We start from the raw sequence: 24,423 nt of genomic DNA on the forward strand, positions 1-24,423 counted from the left end.
TCTCTCCTCAGACAAAGGACAACCACAAATAGGTCCTTTTCTTTCTACTGATTTGCAGAAGCAAAGAGTAACTTTGTGGGTGGGCTGCTGCTCTGCAGTGGTGATGGCTGGCCCTCTGTTCCAAATAAAAACTGTGGAGTGTGCAATCCAAAAAAAGATTCTAGGCTCAAAGTACCCTTTGGGGTTACCAATTAGATACTAAAATATTTTGATTTCTAGAAGATTCTAATGGTTTACTGGGGGAAGTGGGGGGGTAGGAAATTCCATTTGTCCCAGAAATTTTGAGTGTATAATCAAACCGAGAGCCCAGAAAAGGGTGAATCTCTTCAAGGCCAACACTCCAGAAGCTGCCCCTACTTAATTAACCTACTTATTCTAGTACCTGAAGGGGGGTCTTTCTAAGAGAAAGATGGAAATTACCGGTGTTGTAAGGGAAGCACAGCGGGGTCTCTAAGGAAGCCTCCCTTTGCCTCTATTCTGAGATCACCAACTAGAAAGCTATTTTGCTACCTCAGGCTGCCTATTCTACATATAAGCAGCATTCCTGGCTAAAGGTGAGCTGAAGGTCACCGTGGCACACTGTAATATGCTCTTTACCTAATAAACTTGAAAGTGAAAATACACCATTGAAAAAAATGCTCTAGGGATGCCTGGGTAGCTCAGTGATCGAGTGTCTGCCTTTGGCTCAGGATGTGATCCTGGAGTCCTGAGATCAAGTGCCAAATCGGCCTCCCTGCATGGAGCCTGCTTCTCCCTCTGCCTGTGTCTCTGCTTCTCCTCTCTCTGTGGGTCTCTCATGAATAAATAAATAAAATCTTTAAAAAAAAAAGAAAGAAAGAAAAGAAAAAAATGCTCTACTGCAGAGTCTGATACAAAACCTGATACAAAGCCAATTCTTCAAGACCAAAACTACCATCAAACGGCTCTAGATTTAAGACTGGTAGGTCTTTGTTCCAACCTCTGGGATGACATCCTAACTGAATCATATTTTAGAATCATCTTCTTAATTACATCCACCACTCACTTGGGATCCCCTGGACATATTTCTTTCAAACATCAGTGCAAGGAAGAGCTGTGTTTCATTTAATCAACTGGGTTTCCCCTCCTCCCCAACTTTTTGGAAAAATAAGAGAACTTTTAAGGGACTAAAGTATTTCTCTTTTTGCTTTGACTGCTAGGAAGCTCACAGCCAACATGAAAGCCCAATTTTGCCAATCTGAAGGCTGGAACCTATTCCTGTGCCTAAACTTTCCCAGAACCTCCTACTATTCTACTTTTATCTTTTACAGACTTTATTTTCATTTTGTCTCATGATTAAATCTTCTTGTCAGTCTGTTACAGATTCTTTCTGGAAGGGGACGAGGCATAAAACCAATCCATCAAAAGCTATGTTTCAGAAAATAAGGAACAGTATAGCTATATCATTCACAGGAGCACTGCCATCTCTATACCCGAATATTCCCATAAACCACATGGAATAAATAGCACTCCCTGATTATTTTCTGCCACATTTGCCTCAAACCCCAATCCACACATCATCAGAATTTTTAGAGACTACCCATAAACTCTAAGGTGACTCAGGAATGGAATGGCATTCTATCCTTCCTGCCCACAGTCAACTGCTTCTCTTTCTCCCTCCACTGCACCATTCAGGCACATTTCATTCCATCCTCACTGACAAACTGCAAGAATTTTCTCTCCGTAACAACTGAGGTTCCGTGGCAGTCCAGGCTGACAAGGACACAGAAGAAAGATTCTCAAGGCCCATCCCCAACTTCCTGTAAGCAGCCAGATTCAGAAATCCCCAGGGGGGCATAGAATCACATCTTACTCAAGAGTTGGGTTGAGAAATCAGCTCCCCTCAAAAGTCGGGCATGGTCAGAAATTGAGCCTGCTTTTCCCTGATGGTACTCACAAAGTACATAAAATTTTACAGCCACGACTTCCAGTTTGTCCTTAGGCAACATTTTTCCTGGGCCCTCCATTAATTCTGCATTATCTTTCTTGCGTACGTTGGAATCCCCTCATACCCATTCGCCAAACCAATGGAAAAAGGGTGCGGATTGCTTTGTCCACGGGAAGGACACCCTTCACATCATTCACACATTCCATCTGGAGGGTCTGCCAAGAGGCCTGGGCCACGCAGGCTTCCAGGCAGCTACTATTGGTTCAATCTGTAACATCAGCAATGGGGGTACCACTCGGATCAGGCACTGGTTCTCAGCCAGAGGAGATTCTCCTTCCCAGGGAACAAAAAAAAAAAAAAAAAAAAAAAATCCTTGACTGCCACAACTGGGCAGATGCTACTGGCATCCAGTGGGCAGAGGCCCAGGATGATGTTAAACATGCTCCATTGTAGAGGATAAAGTACCACTCAGCATAAAACATCAATAGAGCCAGGGCTGAGAAATCCTGGACTCGGGTCCATGAAACACATAGATGGTGGAACACCAATTCAGGTGCCCCCCCATCGAATGCTTTCTCTGTGTCTACTGCCCCAAGGAGCACTCAGCATTCTGGGACCATCTCCCCAAATACTCTCCTATTCCAGTAAGAAAAGGCACTGGTGAGGGGTCTGGGCAGCATGAAAGGAAGCTGAACTCATCAAGATCTTTGACCTGCACTCTTCTAACAATTTCAACTGTGTCACAGGTCTAAATGTTGACACTTTAGGGAAGTGAATAAGCCTGTTGGGAGAACAGATGCTTCAGCTAAAAATGACCTGACTGCTGGAAACACCTACCACTTTTTATTTTTCTGGGCTCAAAATCAACCGCAATGGGATAAGTACTAAGCAGATGATAGGCAGGCAGGCCTGGGGTGGGTGGGGGGCTGGAGGGAAGGGGGTCAGTCCTGGGCCTGATCAGTGACTTAGCTAGGTGACCTTGAGCCAATCAAGGCTGTGTTCTGGTGCCACCCTTTGTGACATCGGAGGGTCACGTACCTTCTGGGAATACAAACACAAGGTGGCACTCTAAACTAAATCAAGAAACCAGAAAGTGGTGCAATCACTTACCATCCTGCTTGGGAGATGTTTCTTTGGGTTCCTTCTTATTTTTACGACCCTCCCGCCCAGAATGGTCTTCTCCTAAATCTATGACAAGTTCACTTTCTGAATCGGAGTCCAGGCCCAAATGCACTGTTGGGGAATCAGTCTCATCTTTCCCCTTCAGTTTATCCTTTGTGGGATGAGGGGAGGCTTTTGCTTTTTCTGAAAAGTCCTTCTCAGGCTGGGGGCTTGCCTTTTCCTTGACTGAGCCCGGATCTGCTTTCTCGCTGGCTGGTGATGTGCTTTTCAGCTCCTCCTTAGTCTCCACTGGGTTGGCCAGTTTGGGCTTTTTTTTGACAGCCGATGGCTCTTTGTCCATCCGACTACCCTCTTTGTCCTCTGCGTCTTCTGGCTCATTCTTGGACTTCTGCTCATCATCACTGATATACTCACTATCGCTACTATCAGACTTCTCAGAATCTTCCGAATCGCTGTGCTCTACGGCCGTGTAAACATCTTCCGAGATTTCATTTATGCCTAAATTCAAAGAGAAAACCCAGCATGTGGCGTAGTCACAAAATAAAGAGCAGGACCCAAAATGCAAACATTTTCCACGCCAAATGCTGGAATAAAAAAAAAAAAAAAAAAAAAAAAAACATTTCAAATCGCATCACACTGGCCTGGTAGGGTTACCGGTGAGCTGCTGATAAATGCAACTTGGGTTTGCAGAGGGTTTCAGTTACTGACATTCAAAAATGGCATGGGACCAGACAACATAAATTTTAAATTTATCCAGAGCTATGTGTTTGCGTCACTGATAACTACTTAGGATGTAGAGAATGGGAGGAAGGGAAGGGAACAACAGAGATGAGCTGTTAAAATGGATCCATTATACAGATCAGAAAATAGAGGCCCAGAGAAATCACCTATCCTAGGACATAAAGAAAACCAAGACAGAGGCAAGGCCAGAACCCTGGGTTCCTCAGAGACCACCAGTGCTCTTCCCACGAATTCCCAAAGCATTCAAGTCCTTTTCCCATTGTGTCCAGGGCTCAAAGAAATAAGCCAAAGCCTTACAAAGCAGAGGCTGCCAACTCACAGCCCACAAGCCACATCTGGCCAGCACACACATGTTATTTAGGAAGCAAGAGTTTGGCTCAGTAGATACTTTGTTGTTTGTTTTTCACTTACAATAAACGTATTGCCCAATTCACAAATCAGGAAACTTCACACAGAAATCAAGACAGGGCGCTTGTATGGAAAAGAGCAGAGGATCCAGCCACTCTGGGTCATAGGCCTGCAAGGCAGTGGCTGGCTAGAGCCACAAAGCCACTGGCCGCTTCCATTTCTAGCTGACCTGGGTGACCAGCCCACCCTCCTGCTCTGTGCTGGTCCAGAGGTGAATTGCCATCTTATCCACCCTGTTCTTCCACGGACAGTGGAGTCAAGAGCAAAGTCACACGTTTCCACATCTGTATCAACAGACAGACAAAATGACTTTGTAGCAGGTGTTTCACACACACACACACACACACACACACACACTCACTCTCTCTCTCTCACTCTCTCACACACACACACAAATGGGCAAAAGCATACTCCGTTTAACCGATTTATGTATCCTGCTCCCAGCAGCGAGTGTCATCTGGCTGCAGATAAATAAATACTATATCCTAAAATTTTCAAGTGAGAAAAACCCAATCTATACTATCTTCATTCTAGAATAATGGCCATGAGTGGGGTCACTGTCCTGATCCAGAAATACTAAAAGGAAACCTGCAAACAGATAAAAGCCATGAGCAGCCTACCAGAATCATTACATAATTATATGCCTCTACCAGGGCTCAATCAAAACCAGAAGAAGCCAAAATACAAAAACTCAGATCTGATATGACTTTTGGGTCCCTAAGGCTTACCGTAGTTAACAGTCAGACACAAGGCCAAGTGTGACCATATATATAATAAGAAAAGCTTGGGTACCAGAGCCCAAAAAACATGAATTCAAATCCTGCTCTTATACTTTGATTCACTGTGTGACTCTGACCTGGTGACTGTGGTCTCTGAGCCTTAGTTCCTTCATCTGCAAAATGGGATGGATAATGGCAACAACCTCTAAGGACAATCTATGCACTGTGCAAGGTATGCAGGAAACAGCCGGTAAACAGAAATATTAAAATTCTTATTAACATGAATAATAAATCGAGGAGTCAGATCAGCTGCACAGAAGGACCCAAGGCACAAATTTAAATGGCCTGCAAAATTTCAACCATGCCATTCAGTGTCCTAACAAAACAAAAATCCAACAAGGAATGTCCTCCTCTGGCCCTTCTAGATGACTCCTAACTATAGCTTACTCATCCCAAGGTCCAAAGTACCCACAGACACTGTAAACCTCACCCACCCTTGTGTGGCTCTCTTTCCTGAGGCCAGCCATCCCCTACTTCTATGCAAATACCGTCCTGGCATTGTTTACTTAAGTCAACCAATATTCCAGAGAATCTGCTATGTACACAAGACCAAGTAAGTACCTTGGAGAATGTATATGCTTATAAGGCAACCTCCCTGCCCTCAAGGAGCTTCCAGTCTCGCTTCCAGGCTAGAGGGACACCCCCACACAAAGAGACCGCTGATGCTTCCAAGCAATAAAGTGCCACAGGAGGCAGCAGATGGGGAGGTGAGGGCAATCAGAGGAGACTTCCTGGAAGAGGCGATGCCTAAGCTCAGCCTTAGGGAAAGGATTCAGGTAGGCAGTGTGAAGGCAGGCAGCACGGGGAAGAGGAAGGGAGGCAACAGGTATAGAAGCAGGATGCGTGTGCCAGGTGGGAAGGGCTCAGCCTGCAGCAGAAGAGTTTGTGTTGGACATTTGTGGGCCAGACTTGATCCTGAGGGGAAGACACTGACGTGTCCTGACCGGGAGCACAGGGGCAAACTCAGGAGGATCTTTCTTTCCCTTTTCAAACACCCGTACTATCTCCACCTGGAGTCTGCAGGTGGCCACAACCAGAGAATAAGCTGGGTGGGATTCAAAGAACCCCTCTGAGCCACTGACTAGCAAACCTGAAACATCCCAACACGAGTGGAACTCTATTTTAGTTGCACAAACAGGGCCAAGGTCAAGCAGCTGCTAACAGCAGCCCACGATCCAACTCTGGCTTCATCCAGGCGGTGACCCTACAAAGAGTTAACAGTGAGGATGGTGACGACAGTGCCTGTGCGAGCAAACCAAAGGACATACCTAATTGTGCTTTACAACTCTCTATGGTCTTGTCCAGATTCAGCTGGAACCTGCTGCGGATCTGGCGCTTAGGCGAGATGAGGGGGACGGGCGCTGTCTGCTGCTGGACTGACTCGCTTAGCTCCTTCAGGTCCATCTCGGCCTTGCTCCGATCTGGAAGACACAATGACACCCTCGTCAGATGGATACCAGACGGAGGCAACCCCCCTCATTACTTTGCCTCCTTCCTGCAAACACACACATTAGAACACAGTGGCAGGAGGAAAACCTCTAACCTTCTTCCGGTTTGCCCCAAGAGCATCATCTGCTGGCCGATGGGCTGACTTGGGAGATAATGGTCCCAGAACACATCTGGCAGATTTACCCCGTCTACTCCAACAGTCACCTGGGTAGCTTTCAATATTTAAAATGCACAATCCCAGCCAGATGGTTGTCTGTGGAACTCCGCATCATTAGGGAGCTCGGGAGCCAAAGGTAACGGTGAGATTGTCTCAGTATCAACAGATAAAGTCACACCGAGTCTGGCCAGGGTGTACTTTTCACGCCAGGCCCAGATCAGAAAGGGTGTGCATCCCCGCACCCGCCCCATAACTGAGGGCCCAGTTCCCCAGTCATCACAGAGACTTCACTTTTCATTCCTAGTCGACTAGACTGGACCTCAAGTGAGAAAGGAAGACAAATGTCAGAGGCAGACCACTCTCGCCAAGCTGTTGGCCCTCCTTTCGACTCAGGCATCCATCTGAATTAAAGTCGGGTGAATGGACTGGCTGTGGATATTAAACCTGTATCTTCTCACTCGGATACCGTCGGTCCAAGCTCCATTCCCTGATCCCAGGCAAAGGCCTCTGACGGAGGACTCAGGGCCTGGGGTCTGGCCACCCTCCCCATTTCTGCCACAGATCCTTATATGACCAAGTGGACCAAGGGTCTGTGAGCTCACATTGCTTGAATTCCTTCCCCACTTCCTCTAATACCCCCGAAAATGGAAGAAAGTGTGACAAAATGAAGGTGGCTGTACAGGCCCAGAAAAAATGGGAGACTTCACAGGCAGAGCCTGCCACCCTCTGGTGTCCCCCCCCCCACCCCCATCTCCAACTGACCCCAAGCAGAGAATGCGAGGCACATTCCCTGCCCCGACTGATCCCAGAAAAACAACTGGAAAGCCTGTGGCATCCATCAAGGACAAAGACAAGAAGCGCCCTCTGAGCCTGCTGCTACCATGTGGGAGCTGACCCTCAGACTTCCTCCATCTCCCTAATAACCCCACCCCAACATTGCACCTATGCCCACCACAGGCTGTGCAAGGGGCCCAGGGTATAATCTGAGGCCTGGACTATGAGGGCTGCTCAAACCCTTCATTCTCTGCTCGTTTCTATTTCCCAACATGACCCCCACACCCTCCCCTTCACCCAGGAATGGGGCAGGTTCTCACCCTGCACGCCTAGAGACTCGTTCCTTTAAAGCAACTGGGGGAAGGGGAGGAGGGGCAGCTTCCCATGAGACCCAGGCAACATACCCACAGCTAGCTAACCAGAGCAAAAAACTGCTCCAAGTTGATTTTATCACCAAAATTAGGTCCCCACCAAGGTAAGATTAGGAAGGGCCCTTTCCCAAAAACATACTCCAGGGCACTCCTCAGGGAAATTCTGGAAGTGAGCTGCTCAAAGCCAATGGATACCAACCTTCTCCTGCGAAAAAGGGCTCTAAGACTCTAAAAATCATATCCACCTCTGAGCACATGTATACTATGTGTGTGAGTACCTGTGTGCATGTGTTTGTACAGGGTTGGAGGTGCTCACAGAGGAGACAGGCTAAAGGCATACACTTCAGAGCAGGGGACGGGGTGTGCATGCAAATCTATTGGAGAAGTGCCTTACAAAGAGAACACACAGAGTGAAAACAGTAATAAAACAGCAAGAGGGAAAAGGATGAGGGAGGGCTAGGGAAACAGAAACAAAAAAGAAAGATCCAATTCAAGAGCCGTATGAAGACTCAAGATTTCAATAGCTAAGCTAAGGATGTGACAGGAAAGGGGGAAGGAGATGAAGCCTGTCTTATAACTTCTGCTTTCAGAAATGAGAAAGCAGGCTGCATTCCTAGGGGAATAGGCAGCCTTTCAAGGACAAAGTCCAAGAGAGAAATATCTCACAAAACTACTTTCCATCACTAATCTCAATAATGTCTAATCACAGCAGTTACCAAAAGAAAACAAAACATTGGGGATCCATGGGTAGCTCAGCGGTTTAGACCTGCCTTCGGCCCAGGACATGATCCTGGAGTCGTGGGATCGAGTCCCACATTGGGCTCCTTGCATGGAGCCTGCTCCTCCCTCTGCCTGTGTCTCTGCCTCTCTCTTTCTATGTGTCTCTCATGAATAAATAAATAAAATCTTTGAAAAAAAAAAAAAAAGAAAGAAAGAAAACAAAACACTATCTACTCTACCAGGCATCAGCAAACTTCCTGTAAAATGCCAGAGATTAAATCAGGCTCTGCGGGCCATAAACAGGCTGCCAAAGTGGCCATAAACAATACATAAACTGATGACACTGTTCCAATAAAACTTTATTTACAAAAACAGGTGGGGGGCCAGATTTGGTCCAAAGGCCATAAAATTTGCCATCCCCATTTGTACTGCACAGACTATTAATTTCGGCTTCACAATGAAATAATCTATAGAGCTTTAAACAAAAAGATCCTAATGCCTGGGTCCCAATCTCCCACCTCCACCCCTGCCCCCCAAAGAATATGAATTAACTAGCCTGGGGGAAGGTTGGACACTGGCCCTTTAAATGGGGTGCCTGTCTGGCTCAGTCAGTTGAGCATGTGACTCTTGATCTCAAGGTCATGAATTTAAGCCTCACACTGGGCATCGAGCCTACCTTAAAAAAAAAAAGAAAAATTAGTAATAATAAGATTTTTTTTAAAAAGTACCCCAGATGATTCTAACTGACAACTATAAGGCTGAGAGAACCCCTGTATTAGTCTAATATTCTATGTGGGTGAAGAAAACTCCTGGAGCCCCTGGGTAGCTCGTTTGGTTAAGCTTCCAACTCTTGATTTTGGCTCAGGTCATGATCTCAGGGTTGTGAGATCGAGCCTTCCATCTGGATCCACGTTCAGCAGAGTCTATCTCTCTCTCTTGCTCTCTCACTCTCTGTCTCTGCATCTCTCTCTCCTGCTCATGCTCACTTTCTCTCATCCTCTTTCTAAAATATATAAATTTTTAACGGGGGGGGGGGGGGACCCTCCTCCTGATTTGCCATAACCTTTGTCTGTGTTAACTTTCCAAAACTAGGGCTCATAAAAAGAGACCTATGTCTCACCAGAATATTCGTGTGTGTGAGTAGCTGTGTGTCTACAGTAAATGCCATCTCTTCACTTTGGCCTAAAAAGACTGAACTCTGAAATACTCATAATCAAAAGGAATGAAAAGAAGGTAAAACACCTCATTATATAGTTAAAAGTTTCTCCAGTCAATAAACTACAGCAATGTTTATTCTAACAAGCAAGCACCAAAAGCTGGGGTGGGGGCTCTGGGATCAGGTCCCAGCCTTCAGGAGTTCAGCCAAATTTAATTAACTTTCTTGCATTTTCAGCTGCAATTTGACTTCTCCTCCCCTCCACAGAGAGAAAAGAAGAACTTCTCTTTCTCATTCAGCTGATAGTAGCTTATCAGGACTTCTTCCACCCCTGCCCTTCTATATCGGGAATATCTTCAGAATCCACCTTTACTGCCAACATTTTCAACTTTTCAGCTGATAGGAAGACAGCTTAGGCTATAAATGGAAACTAGAGAGAAAAAAATACCAATGCTAGAGAAAAAGACACGATCTTACATTTCTGGAGGGAGCATAAATCAGAACCATCCCTTTAGAGGGCAATTTGGCAGTATCGCTCAAAATGTCAACCACACATGGCCTCTGACCAGAGAGACTCTACTTCTAGGAATTCATCCTATGGCTACACTCCCACATAGGCAAAACGGGTCTTCACTGCAGCTGTTTCCAACAGCAAAACCACCTAGAGCCAATAAATAAGGTGCCTGGGCAAAGAAGTCAACACTTCACCTTGCAATGGGATAAAATACAGCTGCTAAAATAAAACCGCAGTGGATCTTTATGTGTTGCTCTGGAAAAGCCAAACTGTTTAATGAAAAAGGTGATAATCAGTAGAACACATTAGCATTGGTGTGGGGGAGGGAAAAAAGGAAATGGAACATAGATATGAATATATGTGTTCTTAGGTTTCTCAGTGTTGGCACTATTGATACCTGGGGCTGGATAAGTCTTTGTTGGGGGGGAGGGGGTGTCCTGGAGGTAGGCAGCTCCAGCCTGTCATGTGCATTGTAGGATGCTCAGCACCAGGTGCCAGCAGCACCCATATTCCAGTTGTGACCATAAAAGTGTCTCTAGGGGCACACCCGGCTGGCTCAGTCAGTGGAGCATGCCATTATTGGGTATAGAGATTACTTAAAAATAACATCTTGAGGGATCCCTGGGTGGCTCAGTGGTTTAGCACCTGCCTTTGGCCCAGGTGTGATCCTGTGGTCCTGGGATCAAGTTCCACATCGGGCTCCCTGCAGGGAGCCTGCTTCTCCCTCTGCCTGTGTCTCTGTCCCTCTCTGTCTCTGTGTCTCTCATGAATAAATAAATAAAATCTTTAAAAAATAGTATCTTGAGAGATTGTCAAATGTCTCCCATTTTTTGTCTCCCGACAAAAATCACCCAGGTTAAAAACTCCTGGCATGTATAGAAAGAGCTCTCCAAGAAGACTAAACAGAGGCAACCATGGTCACTTGCTGTGAGGGGTACAGACACAGGTGATCAGAGGTTACAGGCAAGTTGGCTTTTCATTAAAATCTTTCTGTCTTGGGGCACCTGGATGGCTCAGCAGTTAAGCATCTGCCTTTGGTTCAGGGTGTGATCCTGGAGTCCCAGGACCGAGTCCCACATCCCACATCAGGCTCCCTGTGAGGAGCCTTCTTCTCTCTCTGCCAGTCTCTCTACCTCTCTCTCTCTCTCTCTCTCTGTGTGTCTCTCATGAATAAATAAAATCTTAAAAAAAAAACATCTTTCTGTCCTTTGAAATTTCTCTTACCACATGCATTCATGACTCATTAAACTTTCTAGGGCAGCCCGGTGGCTCAGTGGTTTAGCACCGCCTTTCGCCTAGGGCATGATCCTGGAGACCCAGGAACAAGTCCCACATGGGGCTCCCTGCATGGAGCCTGCTTCTCCCTCTGCCTGTGTCTCTGCCTCTCCTCTCTCGGTCTTAAATAAATAAATAAATAAATAAATAAATAAATAAATAAAATCTTTTTTCAAAAATAAAACAAACTCTCTACAAGAAAAATATAAGCAGGTCTCTTTCAATTAAAAAAAATAGATTTATTGGGGCACTTGGGGTAGCTCAGTCAGTTAAGCATCGGACTCTTGATTTTGGATCAGGTCATGATCTCAGGGTTGTGAGATTGAGCCCTGTGTTGGGCTCCAGGCTGCTTGGGATTCTCCTTCTCTCTCTTTCTCTCTCTGCACACCCCAATCCCTCCCCTTTTACAGGTTCACACACACACACACACACACACACACAAAGGAGAGAGAGAGAAAAAATAGATTTCCTTCGTTCAAAAGCTGCAGGCTGCCTATACGGATGGTCTTCCAGGAGCCATAAAATGGTGGCTCCTTCAAGGGAACAATAAGATCCAGACCAGAGACCTTGGCAAGTATCTCTCACCAATCAAAGTCATGCAGAGATCTTCCTCACCTCATCCTGAGGGGGGGAAAAAATCAAGGCAGCATGTGGAAAGCCTAAACCCTCATCTCAGCATCCATGCTCTCAAAGGATGCCTGATGTCAAGGTCTCACTTTATCCAGAGAAAGAAAGAGGCCTCTCTTAAGTGACAGCAGAGGAATAAACAAGCAGCAATGTTCCAGGTCTGACAACTTCTCGCTCCTCTGTCAGCATCTCCACCAAAGCATCCAGGCACATTTGTGTCACTAACAGGACCAGTGAACTGCTGTGTTTGTTCAGCCCAAAGCAAACACCCTGTGCAATCAGAGGAGACGGGATTCCCAGAGAAGCAAACGAGAGTCTAGAAGGAGAAGGGAATCAGGCCTTCCTCCTCTCGTTCTTATCTATGACTTATTTTCCATACAGTCACAGAAAAGGGCTGTAACCATTCCCCAAGCGTTAGCTCCTTGTTTTTGAGCAGAGAGGAGGCTTGAGACAACAAATGCGGGGCCTGTGCGATAGCAAGCAGGGCGAGAATGGTCTCTGTGGGAGATTTCCCCTCTGTTGTGTGACAAAATTATTTCTGAGAACCATGTATCCAAATGATGTCCCATGGGCTGGTTTTCGTGTTTGGGGTTGGATTTATTTGTTTTGACCAAGAGCTTTTATTTTTAATGCAACTGATTGCTTACTTTTAAAAACGAGGAAAACTCATACAAAAATCTGCATTTGTTTTTTTTTTTCTTGAAAATTCAGAGTTGGGGACACCTGGACAGCTCAGCTGGTTAAGTGTCTGCCTTCACCTGAGGTCATGATCTCGGGGTCCTGGGATGAAGCCCTGCGTTGGGCTTCCCTGCTAAGTGGGGAGTCTGCTTCTTCCTCTCCCTCTGCCCCTGCACCCCCCACCATTCATCCTCTCTCTTGCTCTTACACACACAAAATCTTTTTAAAAAAGAAAAGAAAAGAAAATTCAGAGTCTGACAACACAGGTTCAACTTGTGGGAGCTGCATCCTTTAGACAAGTACTCTGTCCTCCATGGGACTGTCCATTCGAAATCTTCACCCTGTGCCCTGACAGTTAGGTAGACATTTGCAACAGCAAGAGAAGCAGTATCCAGAACCCGCCAGCATCACAACACAGCCCCAGGACACCTGGGTGGCTCAGTGGTTAAACACATCTGCCTTCAGCTCAGGGCGTGATCCTGGGTTACCGGGATTGAGTCCCACATCGGGCTCCCTGGAGCCTGCTTCTCCTCTGCCTGTGACTCTGCTTCTGTGTGTGTGTGTGTGTGTCTCTCATCAATATATGAATGGAATCTTTAAAAAAAAAAAAAAAAAACACGGCCCCATCTTGCAGCATGTCCACTCACTATCTTGGCTAAGAGCACAAACAACAAGGCAGACAGACCAGTGTCCACAGTGTCACAGGCCAAATGTGACCTCGAAACACAGGAGAGTGTGATGCTGGCTGGTTAGGGAACTGTGCTGGTCTGTGCTCCAGTTTCTACTTCACTGAAATTAGGCTCTTGTGTACCTTGAAGGTTGTCGTATCTTTGTAATAGTTTTAATTTACAGAGAGTCAAGTTTGGGAAGAAATACAGTAGGAGTTTTAACACCTAGGTACACATAAGTACGTGTAACCCCCACCACCAACAGAATGCGGAACAATGTCCTCCGCCAAAGAATCCCTTTGTGGTTTGTAGTCAAACCCTCCCCCACAAAAGCACTCATGTCTTCTAACTCTCTAATTTTGTCTTTTCCAGTTTTTTCTTTAACCAAATACCGTTCTGTTAGATCTAATAACATTGTCAGCATCCCCAGCACGGTCTCATTTCTGACTGCTCAAAGTAGTTGCGTGGATGCCAGACATGAAAAAAAGCCCCATGGGATGCCTGGGTGGCTCAGTCGGTTAAGTGTCCGACTCTTGATCACAGCTCAGGTCTTGATCTAAGGGTCATGAGTTCAAGCCCTACAACTGGGCTCCATGCTGGGTGTGAAGCCTACTTAAAAAGAAAAATCAAAAAAAGAAGCTCCATATAAAGCACCTGCCCTGTCCCTGGCCAAGCTCTTGAGGATTATTTAGAACTTCCCTCCACTGTCTGATCCTTCTACCCATCCGTGACACTTTCCACCGGGTCCCCTCTCTGATCCTGTTCCCGTTAGGTAACTGAAACGCCAGCCCATAAAACACCCACATTCCCAATGCTTTCACTTCCCACTGACAAACAAGGCATGCATCCCAGATCGGAAGGAGCGGGCGGGGGGAGCTTGTGCACAGGAGAGCCTTGGGTTCCATCATGCCTGCCCACCCACCAGTACACACAACAGGAGGAAATCTTTCACTGCCACCACAGGCAAGGCAAACCGAAAGACCCACAGCCATCCCAAGGATGCCCAAGACCACCTGCTTCAGGAAGAGAGCTCTTCTTGCCACACATGACTGGCAAGGGTGAAACATGACCATGAGAACTGCCCCTGCACAGTGTTCCTTTTCGGGGTGTGGAGGTGGAAGGAGGGTGTGAGAAAGCAAACCACACTGTGGAGATGATCAGTGAATGTTCCCCAAGGGAACAAACGGTTCCCCTTTTGTTCAAGTGAGGAATTTCCACCAGCCAATCGGAGCTAGAGCCCCAAAAGTTACCACTTTGCCTGTTTTAGCACATCCAGGCTTTACTAACAGGTGGGCCAGGGTGAGCCAGGTTCTGGCCTCTGTGAAGACCCAGGCTTGCTCCAGCCCTGCCACCTACTGGATCCCTGATCCTGGGCACCTGGAGCCTCCACTCCAGACCTCACTACCTCCATCTCAAATGGCACTGCAGGGCAAGATAAATCTGGAAAGGCCTGGCCTCCAGAGACTATGAATTCATGCATGGGCATCATTCCACATAGGTGGGTGCTCCTCCCTCCCTTCCTAAAATCCTGTATACTCAAGCCTCCCATCTAGAGACAAAAATGTCTCTAGACATTGCAAAGTGTCTCTTGGAGGGGAGTGAGGGGACTGTCCCTGGGGAAGAACAGCTGACATACGCTACTCTACACACAGCACCCAGGTGGCCCTTTTAAAATGCTCCATCAGTTTACATCCCTCCACTGCTCAAGCGGCTCCACACCAGGGTCCCACAGGGTCCCATGCAGATGGGCCTCCTCTCCTTTCTCCCCCTCACCCATCAGGACAGGCCAAGGGACAGGCCAAGGGAAGGCCACATGGTCCTCCCTGCCATTCCTACCCAAAGGCCTGTAAATCTCTTGTTCCTTCTACAATGTTCTTCCTCCCAAAACAAGGATGGTTGATTTTTCTTGTCATGGAAATCTAGTTTTAAATACCACCTCTCAGAGGCCTTCTTCCCAACTACTCCCATCCTGCACATCTCTCTCCCTATCATGTTAGCACACTTTACCTTCTCTCACAGAGTAAACTGGCTTATTTACCTTACTGTTTCTCCCTTTCTAGAACCAAGCTCTGTAAAAGAGCAAGAAGACTCTTGCTCACCACTCCCTGCCCCAAGCATAAAACAGCACAAAGCATGTAATAGATGCTCAATAAAAATCAAGGCTCATGATGGAACAGATCAATAAAATAACTTCATAGATGGGTATTTAGCATTTCTGGTGATAATTTTTCTGAAGACATTCACCTCAGGCAGTGCTTTTTAAAAAGACCAAATGAACTCCAATAGGTTTAAAAAAAAAAAAAAAAAAACAACAGGGCAGCCCAGGTGGCTCAGCATTTTAGCACTGCCTTCAGCCCAGGGCCTGATCCTGGAGAGTTCCATGTTGGGCTCCCTGCATGGAGCCTGCTTCTCCCTCTGCCTGTGTCTCTGCCTCTCTCTCTCTCTCTCTCTCTCTCATGAATAAATAAATAAAAATCCTTTAAAAAAAAAAAAAAAACCTACTAAGTCAGGGATAAAGACCAGCATTTTTTTTAATTAAAAGACAAAAAAACCCACAATATATCAGAATATACTGCACAGAGAAAAAAGCAAATACTGATTCATAAAACATTATATACATCAAGTGTGTGTATGCATGTGTGTCTATGTGTGTGTAAAACATTAAATGTATATATACACAAATAGGGCTCCTAGGTGGCTCAGTCAAGTTAAGCGGCTATGAGGGTTAAGTGCTTGACTTTTTTTTTTCTTAAGATTTTATTTACTTATTTGACAGAAAGAGAGGACATGCAGAGGGAACAGCAGGGAGAGGGAGAAACAGGCTCCCCACTGAGCAGGGAACCCGATGTGGGGCTCAACCTCAGGACCCTGGGGGATCATGACTTGAGCCAAAGGCAGACACTTTACAACTGAGCCACCCAGTCACCCAGCAGCTGACTCTTGATTTCAGCTCAGCTCATGGTCTGGGGTCGTGAGATCAAGCCCACCTCCAACTCTGTGGACAGTCTGCTCAAGATTCTCTCTTCCTTTGCCATTCTTCATGCTCCTGTGCACAAGATCTCTCACTCTCAAATAAATAATTAAATCTTTCAAAAGAAAAACAAAGTAAAACAAACACACACATACAAATACACACACACACATATATAAGAACAGGGTTACTGTGGTCAAGGGAAAGAAGCAGTTGTCAACACTAGCCTCAGTTACTTCAAGATGAAACAACTTTGCATGTCAACAAGCCCCAGGAAATCCCTTACTTGCTCCTCTTACTGATCTCTCTTATCTTTGCCCACTGTACCTTTTAAATATTTAGCACAGAGATAAAAGTTCAGAGCTCTCAAGAACCACACACAAAAGAAGACATCACAACTTTCAAAAATATTCATAACTGTGGCAGAAAGAGATTTCAAAAATTCCCACTAACCCAAGTTAAGATTCAGGATGCTCCCAGTGGTGGACGTTTTATCCGTTTTTGTCGTGATGGGTGTTGATGCTTGAGGAGAGAACGTTTTCGGGCTGCCAGATAAACTCCCTGCTTGTCCCGTCTTTGCAGAGGCAGGCGAAGCTGAAAGAGTATATTCATTGTTAAAAGACAGATATACAAATAAATAAGCAAATAAAACTTATGTGTAAGGGGAGAGGTGAGAAATCGTATTTGATTTCAACAAGGCCCCCAGAGCACCACAGATGGGGCACAGTGGGAAGGGCTGGTCATTTATATCAAGCACAGGCTTTAACCCAATGTTAAACCATTAAAGCTGCTAAAGAAGAAGGCCTTCCCAGTCGTTCTATTAAACACAAAGCTCTAAGACAAATCGGCTAAGCTGCCACTGAAATTGGTTTGGCCCATTCACGGGTGTAAATCTCAAAATAAATAGCGATTAAACCAGCCCCCACCACAGTCCAGATGCAGAGACCGGAGCCAGCCTTACAAATGGCGTGCCATCCATTTGTGGGAGATGCAGGAGCCGGCTCGCACAGTCGCTGCACCTGCCAGAGTTCAAGTGGACCCCTTGGGAGATCTCTGCTTCCCATTTCAAAGGTTCTGTGATACTGAATGAAGCCAAATTCAGCACCAGATGGAGTGAGGGCGTTGCTGGTCAATTATCTCCATCCTTCCTATGTTCCAAACTTTTATGGAAGGATAGAGAATCGTACCTAAGTCCAAGTCTTTTAAAAATACCTTAGAACTACCTACATACTGCTCCCCTGAGCCTCATCCACTAAGTGGGAGCAGGACAGAAACCAAACCATGTGACAGAATGGAGTGTTCAGATGGGCCACGCCTCCTGGAGATCCTGGAGATCCTGCCCCTTTGCCTAAACAGCCTGCCATTACTGGGACTGTCCTGTTACTGAATTCATGCCAGACAACAAAATGGCCAGCCTTCCTCAGACACACAAGAAGCATGGATTTTGCAATGATCTGGTCCTTAAAAGTGCTCACACACACTTTGGTAGACATTTGCCTCAGCTGGCTCACCTGCCAACTTGGCGGGGGGGGGAATACTCAAAGTGAGGCTCCAATGGGCAAAACACCTATACCTACTCAGCTCCAGGATCCACCAACACTATCATTAATGTAACAGAGAGGGAAAGGCCAGACACAGAGAGGGATGGATGCAACCATGTATCAGGAGCCAGATACTAGGTTTTCAGTTTAGCTCTGCAGCTGACTTGCTGGGTGACCTTGGGCAAGTTACCTGAGGTCTCTGAATCTCCTTTCCTGGTAGCCTCAAAGAAGAAAATTGATAATATAATACAAAAGGATTGATACAAGTACCTACCTCATCAGTTCTAAGGATCAAATAAATTAATCATCTAAACAGTGCCTGGCATCAATTAACTACTATATTATTATTTGTTATCAGTGTAGTATTATTTCTAATTCCCCATTAACCTTAAGGGCTTTAGTTTCAATCACCTAAACCAGTAGTTTTGGCCAGGACTGATTTTGCCATCCAAGACACACTGTGTAAGGTCTACAGACATTTCTGGCTATCACACCTGAGGGAAGGGGGATGCTGCTGGCATCTAATAGGTGGAGACCCAGGAGGCTGCTTCACATCCTATAAAGCACAGCCCCCCAAAACAAGAAATAAACTTTGGTCCCCCAAGTCAGTAGTGCCGAGGTTGATAAATCCACAAAGAGATGAAGTGAGTTTCTCTCTGGGAATTGCTCTACTTCGTCTTACAAATGAAGAGGGCAGGGGGAGACAAGATGAGCTACTCCACGTCAAGTGGCCCTTAGCAAATGCTCAATCAACACTTGAAATTTTTTTGAGAATTAGGTTTTTTAAAACACTACATTAATTTAGTTTACTGTAAGGACGAACAAATGCCTGGTCCAGCACCTAGTACCCAACGTTCCATCCAATGAGAGCTGCAATTACTGTTACTACCAGTGTTACTATAACAAGTGGAACTAAAATACTCAACACACCAGCACCAAAAAACAAAACAAAACAAAAACAAAAACAATCAAAGATAAAGGCATTTCAAAACATTTTTTCTTTTAAAGACTTTATTTTTTTCACGAGAGACACAGAGAGAGGCAGAGACACGGGGGGGAGCAGCTCTACAGGGAGCCTGATGTGGAACTCAATCCCAGGACCCCAGGATCACGCCCTGAGCCAAAGGCAGACACTCAACCACTGAGCAACCCAGGCGTCCCAGTATTAGGATTTTCTTTATTGCTCATTGACTTATATTCAACCTGGTTTCTTCCAAAAGAGATGTGCAGGAGCTGCAAACTCTCTGGGAGGATGAAAGACCAGAGCCTCTCACACTGTACTTTCTTACACAAAGTAGCAAACTCACATAGCAGGAAGGGTCTTAGACTATGACGGAAGGGGGATCCCTGGGTGGCGCAGCGGTTTGGCGCCTGCCTTTGGCCCAGGGCGCGATCCTGGAGACCCGGGATCGAATCCCACGTCAGGCTCCCGGTGCATGGAGCCTGTTTCTCCCTCTGCCTGTGTCTCTGCCTCTCTCTCTCTCTCTCTCTCTCTGTGTGTGTGTGACTATCATAAATAAATAAAATTTAAAAAAAAAAAAAAAAAAAGACTATGACGGAAGGACGGCAAGGAACTTTCACAAGAAAACCTAAGAAAGGATAAGTGTTAACAAAAACAGGTGTAAACGTACGGTCACACACTGAACTCAACCATTTCCCTTGCTTAATAATAGCTCACGTTATGGGGATCCCTGGATGGCTCAGCGGTTTAGGGTTTAGTGCCTGCCTCTGGCCCAGGGCATGGTCCTGGGGTCCCGGGATCGAGTCCCACGTCGGGTTCCCAGCATGGAGCCTGCTTCTCTCTCTGCCTATGTCTCTACCTCTCTCTCTGTGTGTCTCTCATGAATAAATAAATAAAATCTTTAAAAGAAAAAAAAAAGCTCACGTTAAAAAATTAAGGATGGTGGGGCACCTGGCTGGCTGAGTTGGAAGAGCATTTGACTCTTGATCTCTCAGGGTTATGCTTTCGAGCCCCATGTTAGGTATAGAAACTACTTTAAAAAAAATAAAATCAGGGGATCCCTGGGTGGCTCAGTGGTTTAGCGCCTGCCTTTGGCTAGAGTCCCGGTATCAAGCCCCGTGTCGGGCTTCTGGCATGGAGCCTGCTTCTCCCTCCTCCTGTGTCTCTGCCTCTCTCTCTCTCTCTATCATAAATAATAAATAAATAAATATTAAAAAATAAATAACATAACATAACATAACATAACATAACATAACATAACATAACATAACATAAAATCCTGGGGAGAAAAAAAAAAGTAAGGAAGAAGGAGCCAGCAGAGCCCTGCCCCACCTGTGGTCCTGCAGGGACGATTCAGCAAGCACACAGCCAAAGCTGTTATTTTTGCAATTCTGTAGTTAAAACATAGCTACAACAACAAGTCTTTAATTTCACAGACTTATAAACTTTCCGCTGCTAATAAAACTTAAGTATTGAAGGTTTAAGAAATATGTCCTTATTTTTTTTTTAATTCAAACATAACACTTGGATATGGCAAGAATAAGGGTGTTTGGAGAACGCTGGCTCCCTGTGGGGACAGGTCCTGTTCACTCTCCACCCAGTCAGCAGAGGGCAGAGCTTCCCCCTACCCCACTCCCCACAGACATCTGGAATTAAAATGCTTCGTGTAAGTGGCAAAAGCACAGCACCGGGGTTACCCTACAACACTGGTTCCCACGCTAGAGAACTCTCCTGCCCATCCCTGAGTACCACATACCCCTCCTCCCCATTTGTGAAACACCATGTACCTGCCTCAACTGCCCCGTATCAGTGAATGCCAAGACCACTCACTGAGATATTCAAGGCCAAACATCTACACTGCCTCAATTCCTCCCTTGCTCTTCTGCCTTAACTTACCACACACTTCAGCAAGGCCTCTCTACACACCACTTCCAAAATATATCCCCAAGCTCCCCGCTGGTATCCAACCCTACTGCTACCAGCCTAGTGCACACATTCTCAATGTGACAATGTGGCCCTCAAAGGGCAGAAAATGGCTCACGGGGTAGGGTGTGAAAAGTTCTTACTCTTCTTATGTATAAAACAGACACAGGGGATCCCTGGGTGGCTCAGCAGTTTAGCGCCTGCCTTTCTTTGGCCCAGGGCACGATCCTGGAGTCCCGGGATCGAGTCCCACGTCAGGCTCCCGGCATGGAGCCTGCATCTCCCTCCTCCTGTGTCTCTGCCTCTCTCTCTCTCTCTCTCTCTCTCTCTCTCTCATAAATGAATGAATGAATGAATGAATCTTAAAAAAAAAAAAGACACATGCAGGGCACCTGGGTGGCTCAGTGGTTGAGCGTCTGCCTTTGGCGCAGGGCGTGATCCTGGGGTCCTGGGATTGAGTCCCACATCAGGCTCCCTATAGGGAGCCTGCTTCTCCCCATGTCTCTGCCTCTCTCTATGTCTCTCACAAAAAAAATTAATAAAATCTTAAAAAAAAAGACATATGCAGTATACAAACAGACCTACAGTACTTTCAAATTTCATGAGGGTCCACTCCTAGGGATACACCTCAAAACTAAAAAGCGGTTCTCAAATCCTAGTACATAAATGTTTGTAGCAGCAGTATTCACAACAGTGCAAAGGTGGAAACAATCCGAATGTCCATTGACGTACAAGCTGTGGTGTCCACCATGGAACATTACTAAGCCATAAAGTGGTATGAGGTACAGACACATGCTACAATGGGGAGGCCCCTGATTTTGTTCCAATGAAGTATCCAAAATAGGCAAATCCATGCAAATAGAAAGCAGACTGATGGTCTCCAGGAGCAGGAGGTGGGGGTGGTGGTGAGTGTCTGCTTCATTAACAAGATTTTATTTTGGAGTGATAGAGATGTTTTAGAACTAGAGAATACTGGTGGGTTGCACAACACTGTGAATGTACTAAATGACACTGAGTTTTATATGCCACCATATAAAAATGGTTAATTTTATATCATGTGAATTCCACCTCCATTTAGAAAAAAAGTCACAGGAGGATGGATAGGAAAACATGTCTAAAATAGCTCCTCATGGGATCATAATGAAAGAAATGGTTGGAAAGTACTGCCCCTGCCCATCACTTCTCACCAAGACCCTGTAAGAGCTTCCCATGGGTCCTCCCACCTCCTGCTACAGCACCCCTCTTCAGTAGCCCTCCGCAGAGCAGCCAGGCATACCACTCCTTCATATAAAACATCCAGAGGCAAGATGCCTGGTTTGGCACAGTGGGTAGAGGATGCAACTCTTGATCTTGGGGTTTTGAGTTTAAGCCCCAAGTTGGGCATAGAGGTTACTTAAAAATAAAATGCTTTTTGTTGTTTTTAAAAGTAAAATGTTTTTTAAAAAAATAAATAAATAAAACCATCCTAGAGGCATACTATCCCCCAAAATAAAATCCAACGACACATCTGATCTTTCCTCTCCTCATTCTAGAATCCCCAGCCTCACGGGCCTTTGTACTATTCCTCCATATTCAAATCTGCTCCCAACTCAAGCCTTTATATATACTTAGGATTCCCCTGGAAAGGCCCCTGACACCATCCCCACCCATGTCATAGTGGCTGGTAACCCTCAAATATCACCCTCAGGGCTCTTCCCTACTGGCCCAGTCCACAGGGGTCAAAGTGCATCCTGTCATCTCCCCTCTGCTCTGTTGAAACATCACCACCAGGAGAGCAGGGACCTTGCCAGGCACCTAGGATGCCGTCTGGTGTCCAAGACATTGACAGAATGACAAATACTTAAGTGAAGAATGAGCTCTCCATTTTTCTTCTCATGACTGTGGTCATGATAAGCAAAAAAGAAACAATATTGGCAATATTGGCAACCAAAATAAAATCTTTTTCACAAAAAGACATCAGTTTCAAGAATCTTTAAAAAAAAAAAAAAAAAGAATCTCAATATTCTGCAGCTACCAACAATAAGGTGTGCTAAGAGAATGATCAACAATCCAAAGAAGAGACATAAATGAGCAGCTCAGGGAAAATATGAATGATCAATGAACATGCAAGAGATACACACACAGACACAGATATAGATATGTATCTACATATATATATATCTACATATATATCTATATATCTCCATCCTATATCTTTTTCACATGCATGGTTAACTTGTTTCAAAAAAATAACACCTAGGGGTGCCTGGGTGCCTCGGTCAGTTAAGCATTCAACTCGATTTCCGCTCAGGTCATGGTCCCAGGAATCGAGCCCTGACCAGGCTCCTAGCTCAGCCCAGAGTCAACTGGAGATTCTCTCTCCTCCTCCCTCTGCCCTTCCCCCCGTATGCACTCTCGATCTCTTGCTATCGCTCAACTAAATAAAATCCTTAAAAAATAAAAACTGAGCCACCTGGGTGGCTCAGTGATTGAGCATCTGCCTTCAGCTCAGGGCATGAACCCAGGGTCCTGGGATGGAGTCCCACATGGGGCTCCCCGCAGGGAGCCTACTTCTATGTCTCTCTGCCTCTGTGTCTAACTCTCATGAGTAAAATCTTTTTAAATAAATAAACAAACACCTAGTGTTGAGCATAGGTGAGGAAAGACGAACACTGACAGGAATTGTAAAACCTTTTAGGACAGCAGTTAGGTGATTCTGGTATTACCCAAGATTAGATTTTATAAAACACACAGACAGCAAGGTCCTGAGGCTAGGAGTTCATCCCATAGATATTTGTGTCAAGTGCCAGGGCCACAGTATATGCACGTGAAGTTTCACTGCAACAGTATTTATGGATACAGAAAAACAGGAGATGGTGTATAAGATCTATTAATTGGAGACTGGCTAAGTAAATACTGGTATAAATACTATACAACCCTAAAAAGAATGATGCAGATCTGCATAATCTGACAAGCACTGATCCCCACAGAAATATGCATAGAAAAAAAAGAGAAAGGTAAAAATCATGTACAGAAATGCCTGTAAAAAAAAATAAAATAAAATAAAATAAAATAAAAAAATAAAAAAAAAGAAATGCCTGTAATAAAAAATAATAATAATTTAAAAAATAATAAAAATTTAAAAAAAGAAATGCCCATAATTAAAAAAAATGCCCATGATATGTGTTAATGTTTATTAAAGCACATGCACCTCTTCAAATGAATGTATACATAGTTATTTTTGGTAGAAGTACAGTCTGCAGACTGTTAAGAGTTGGATACTTACATGAAAAACACACTCAGGGTGTAGAGGTAAACAAAACCTGACCTTTCATTTTACATCTTTCTATACTCTTTAATACTGCTGGGTTTTGTTTTATCTTAATTTTAACCATGTAGTGTCACCATCATTAAAAAAAAGTCAACTGGGACACCTGGGTGGCTCAGCAGTCGAGCATCTGCCTTTGGCTCAGGGCGTGATCCTGGAGTCCCAGGATCGAGTGCCCCATCGGGCTCCCTGCATGGAGCCTGCTCTGCTTCTCCCTCTGCCTATGTCTCTGCCTCTCTGTGTCTCTCGTGAATAAATAAATAAAATCTTAAAAAAAAATAAATAATAAAGTCAACTAAAGGTCTTTAGATTATGGGTCACTTTGCCCTTTTAAAACTACTTCTGTGGTTTTTATTGGGGGGTATCTTTAAAACG

At 45.3% G+C, this 24,423-nt stretch overlaps 1 protein-coding gene across 24 annotated transcripts in view; it reads right to left on the reverse strand.

Moving 5' to 3' along the window:
• Positions 1-24,423, reverse strand: part of ZMYND8 (zinc finger MYND-type containing 8) — a 143,671-nt gene that overhangs the window by 27,598 nt on the left and 91,650 nt on the right. For 23 of the 24 annotated variants that reach the window (XM_072801332.1, XM_072801350.1, XM_072801348.1 and 20 more), the window contains 3 exons: positions 16,770-16,910; positions 6,225-6,377; positions 3,017-3,526 (listed from right to left, as the gene is read on the reverse strand). In XM_072801332.1, the coding sequence (XP_072657433.1) occupies positions 3,017-3,526; positions 6,225-6,377; positions 16,770-16,910 (804 nt within the window). The remainder of the gene's footprint in view (positions 1-3,016; positions 3,527-6,224; positions 6,378-16,769; positions 16,911-24,423) is intronic. The other variant, XM_072801343.1, reaches the window with a different exon arrangement.

This window comes from Canis lupus, chromosome 26, assembly GCF_048164855.1.
Source record: "Canis lupus baileyi chromosome 26, mCanLup2.hap1, whole genome shotgun sequence".
Lineage (NCBI taxonomy): Eukaryota > Metazoa > Chordata > Mammalia > Carnivora > Canidae > Canis > Canis lupus.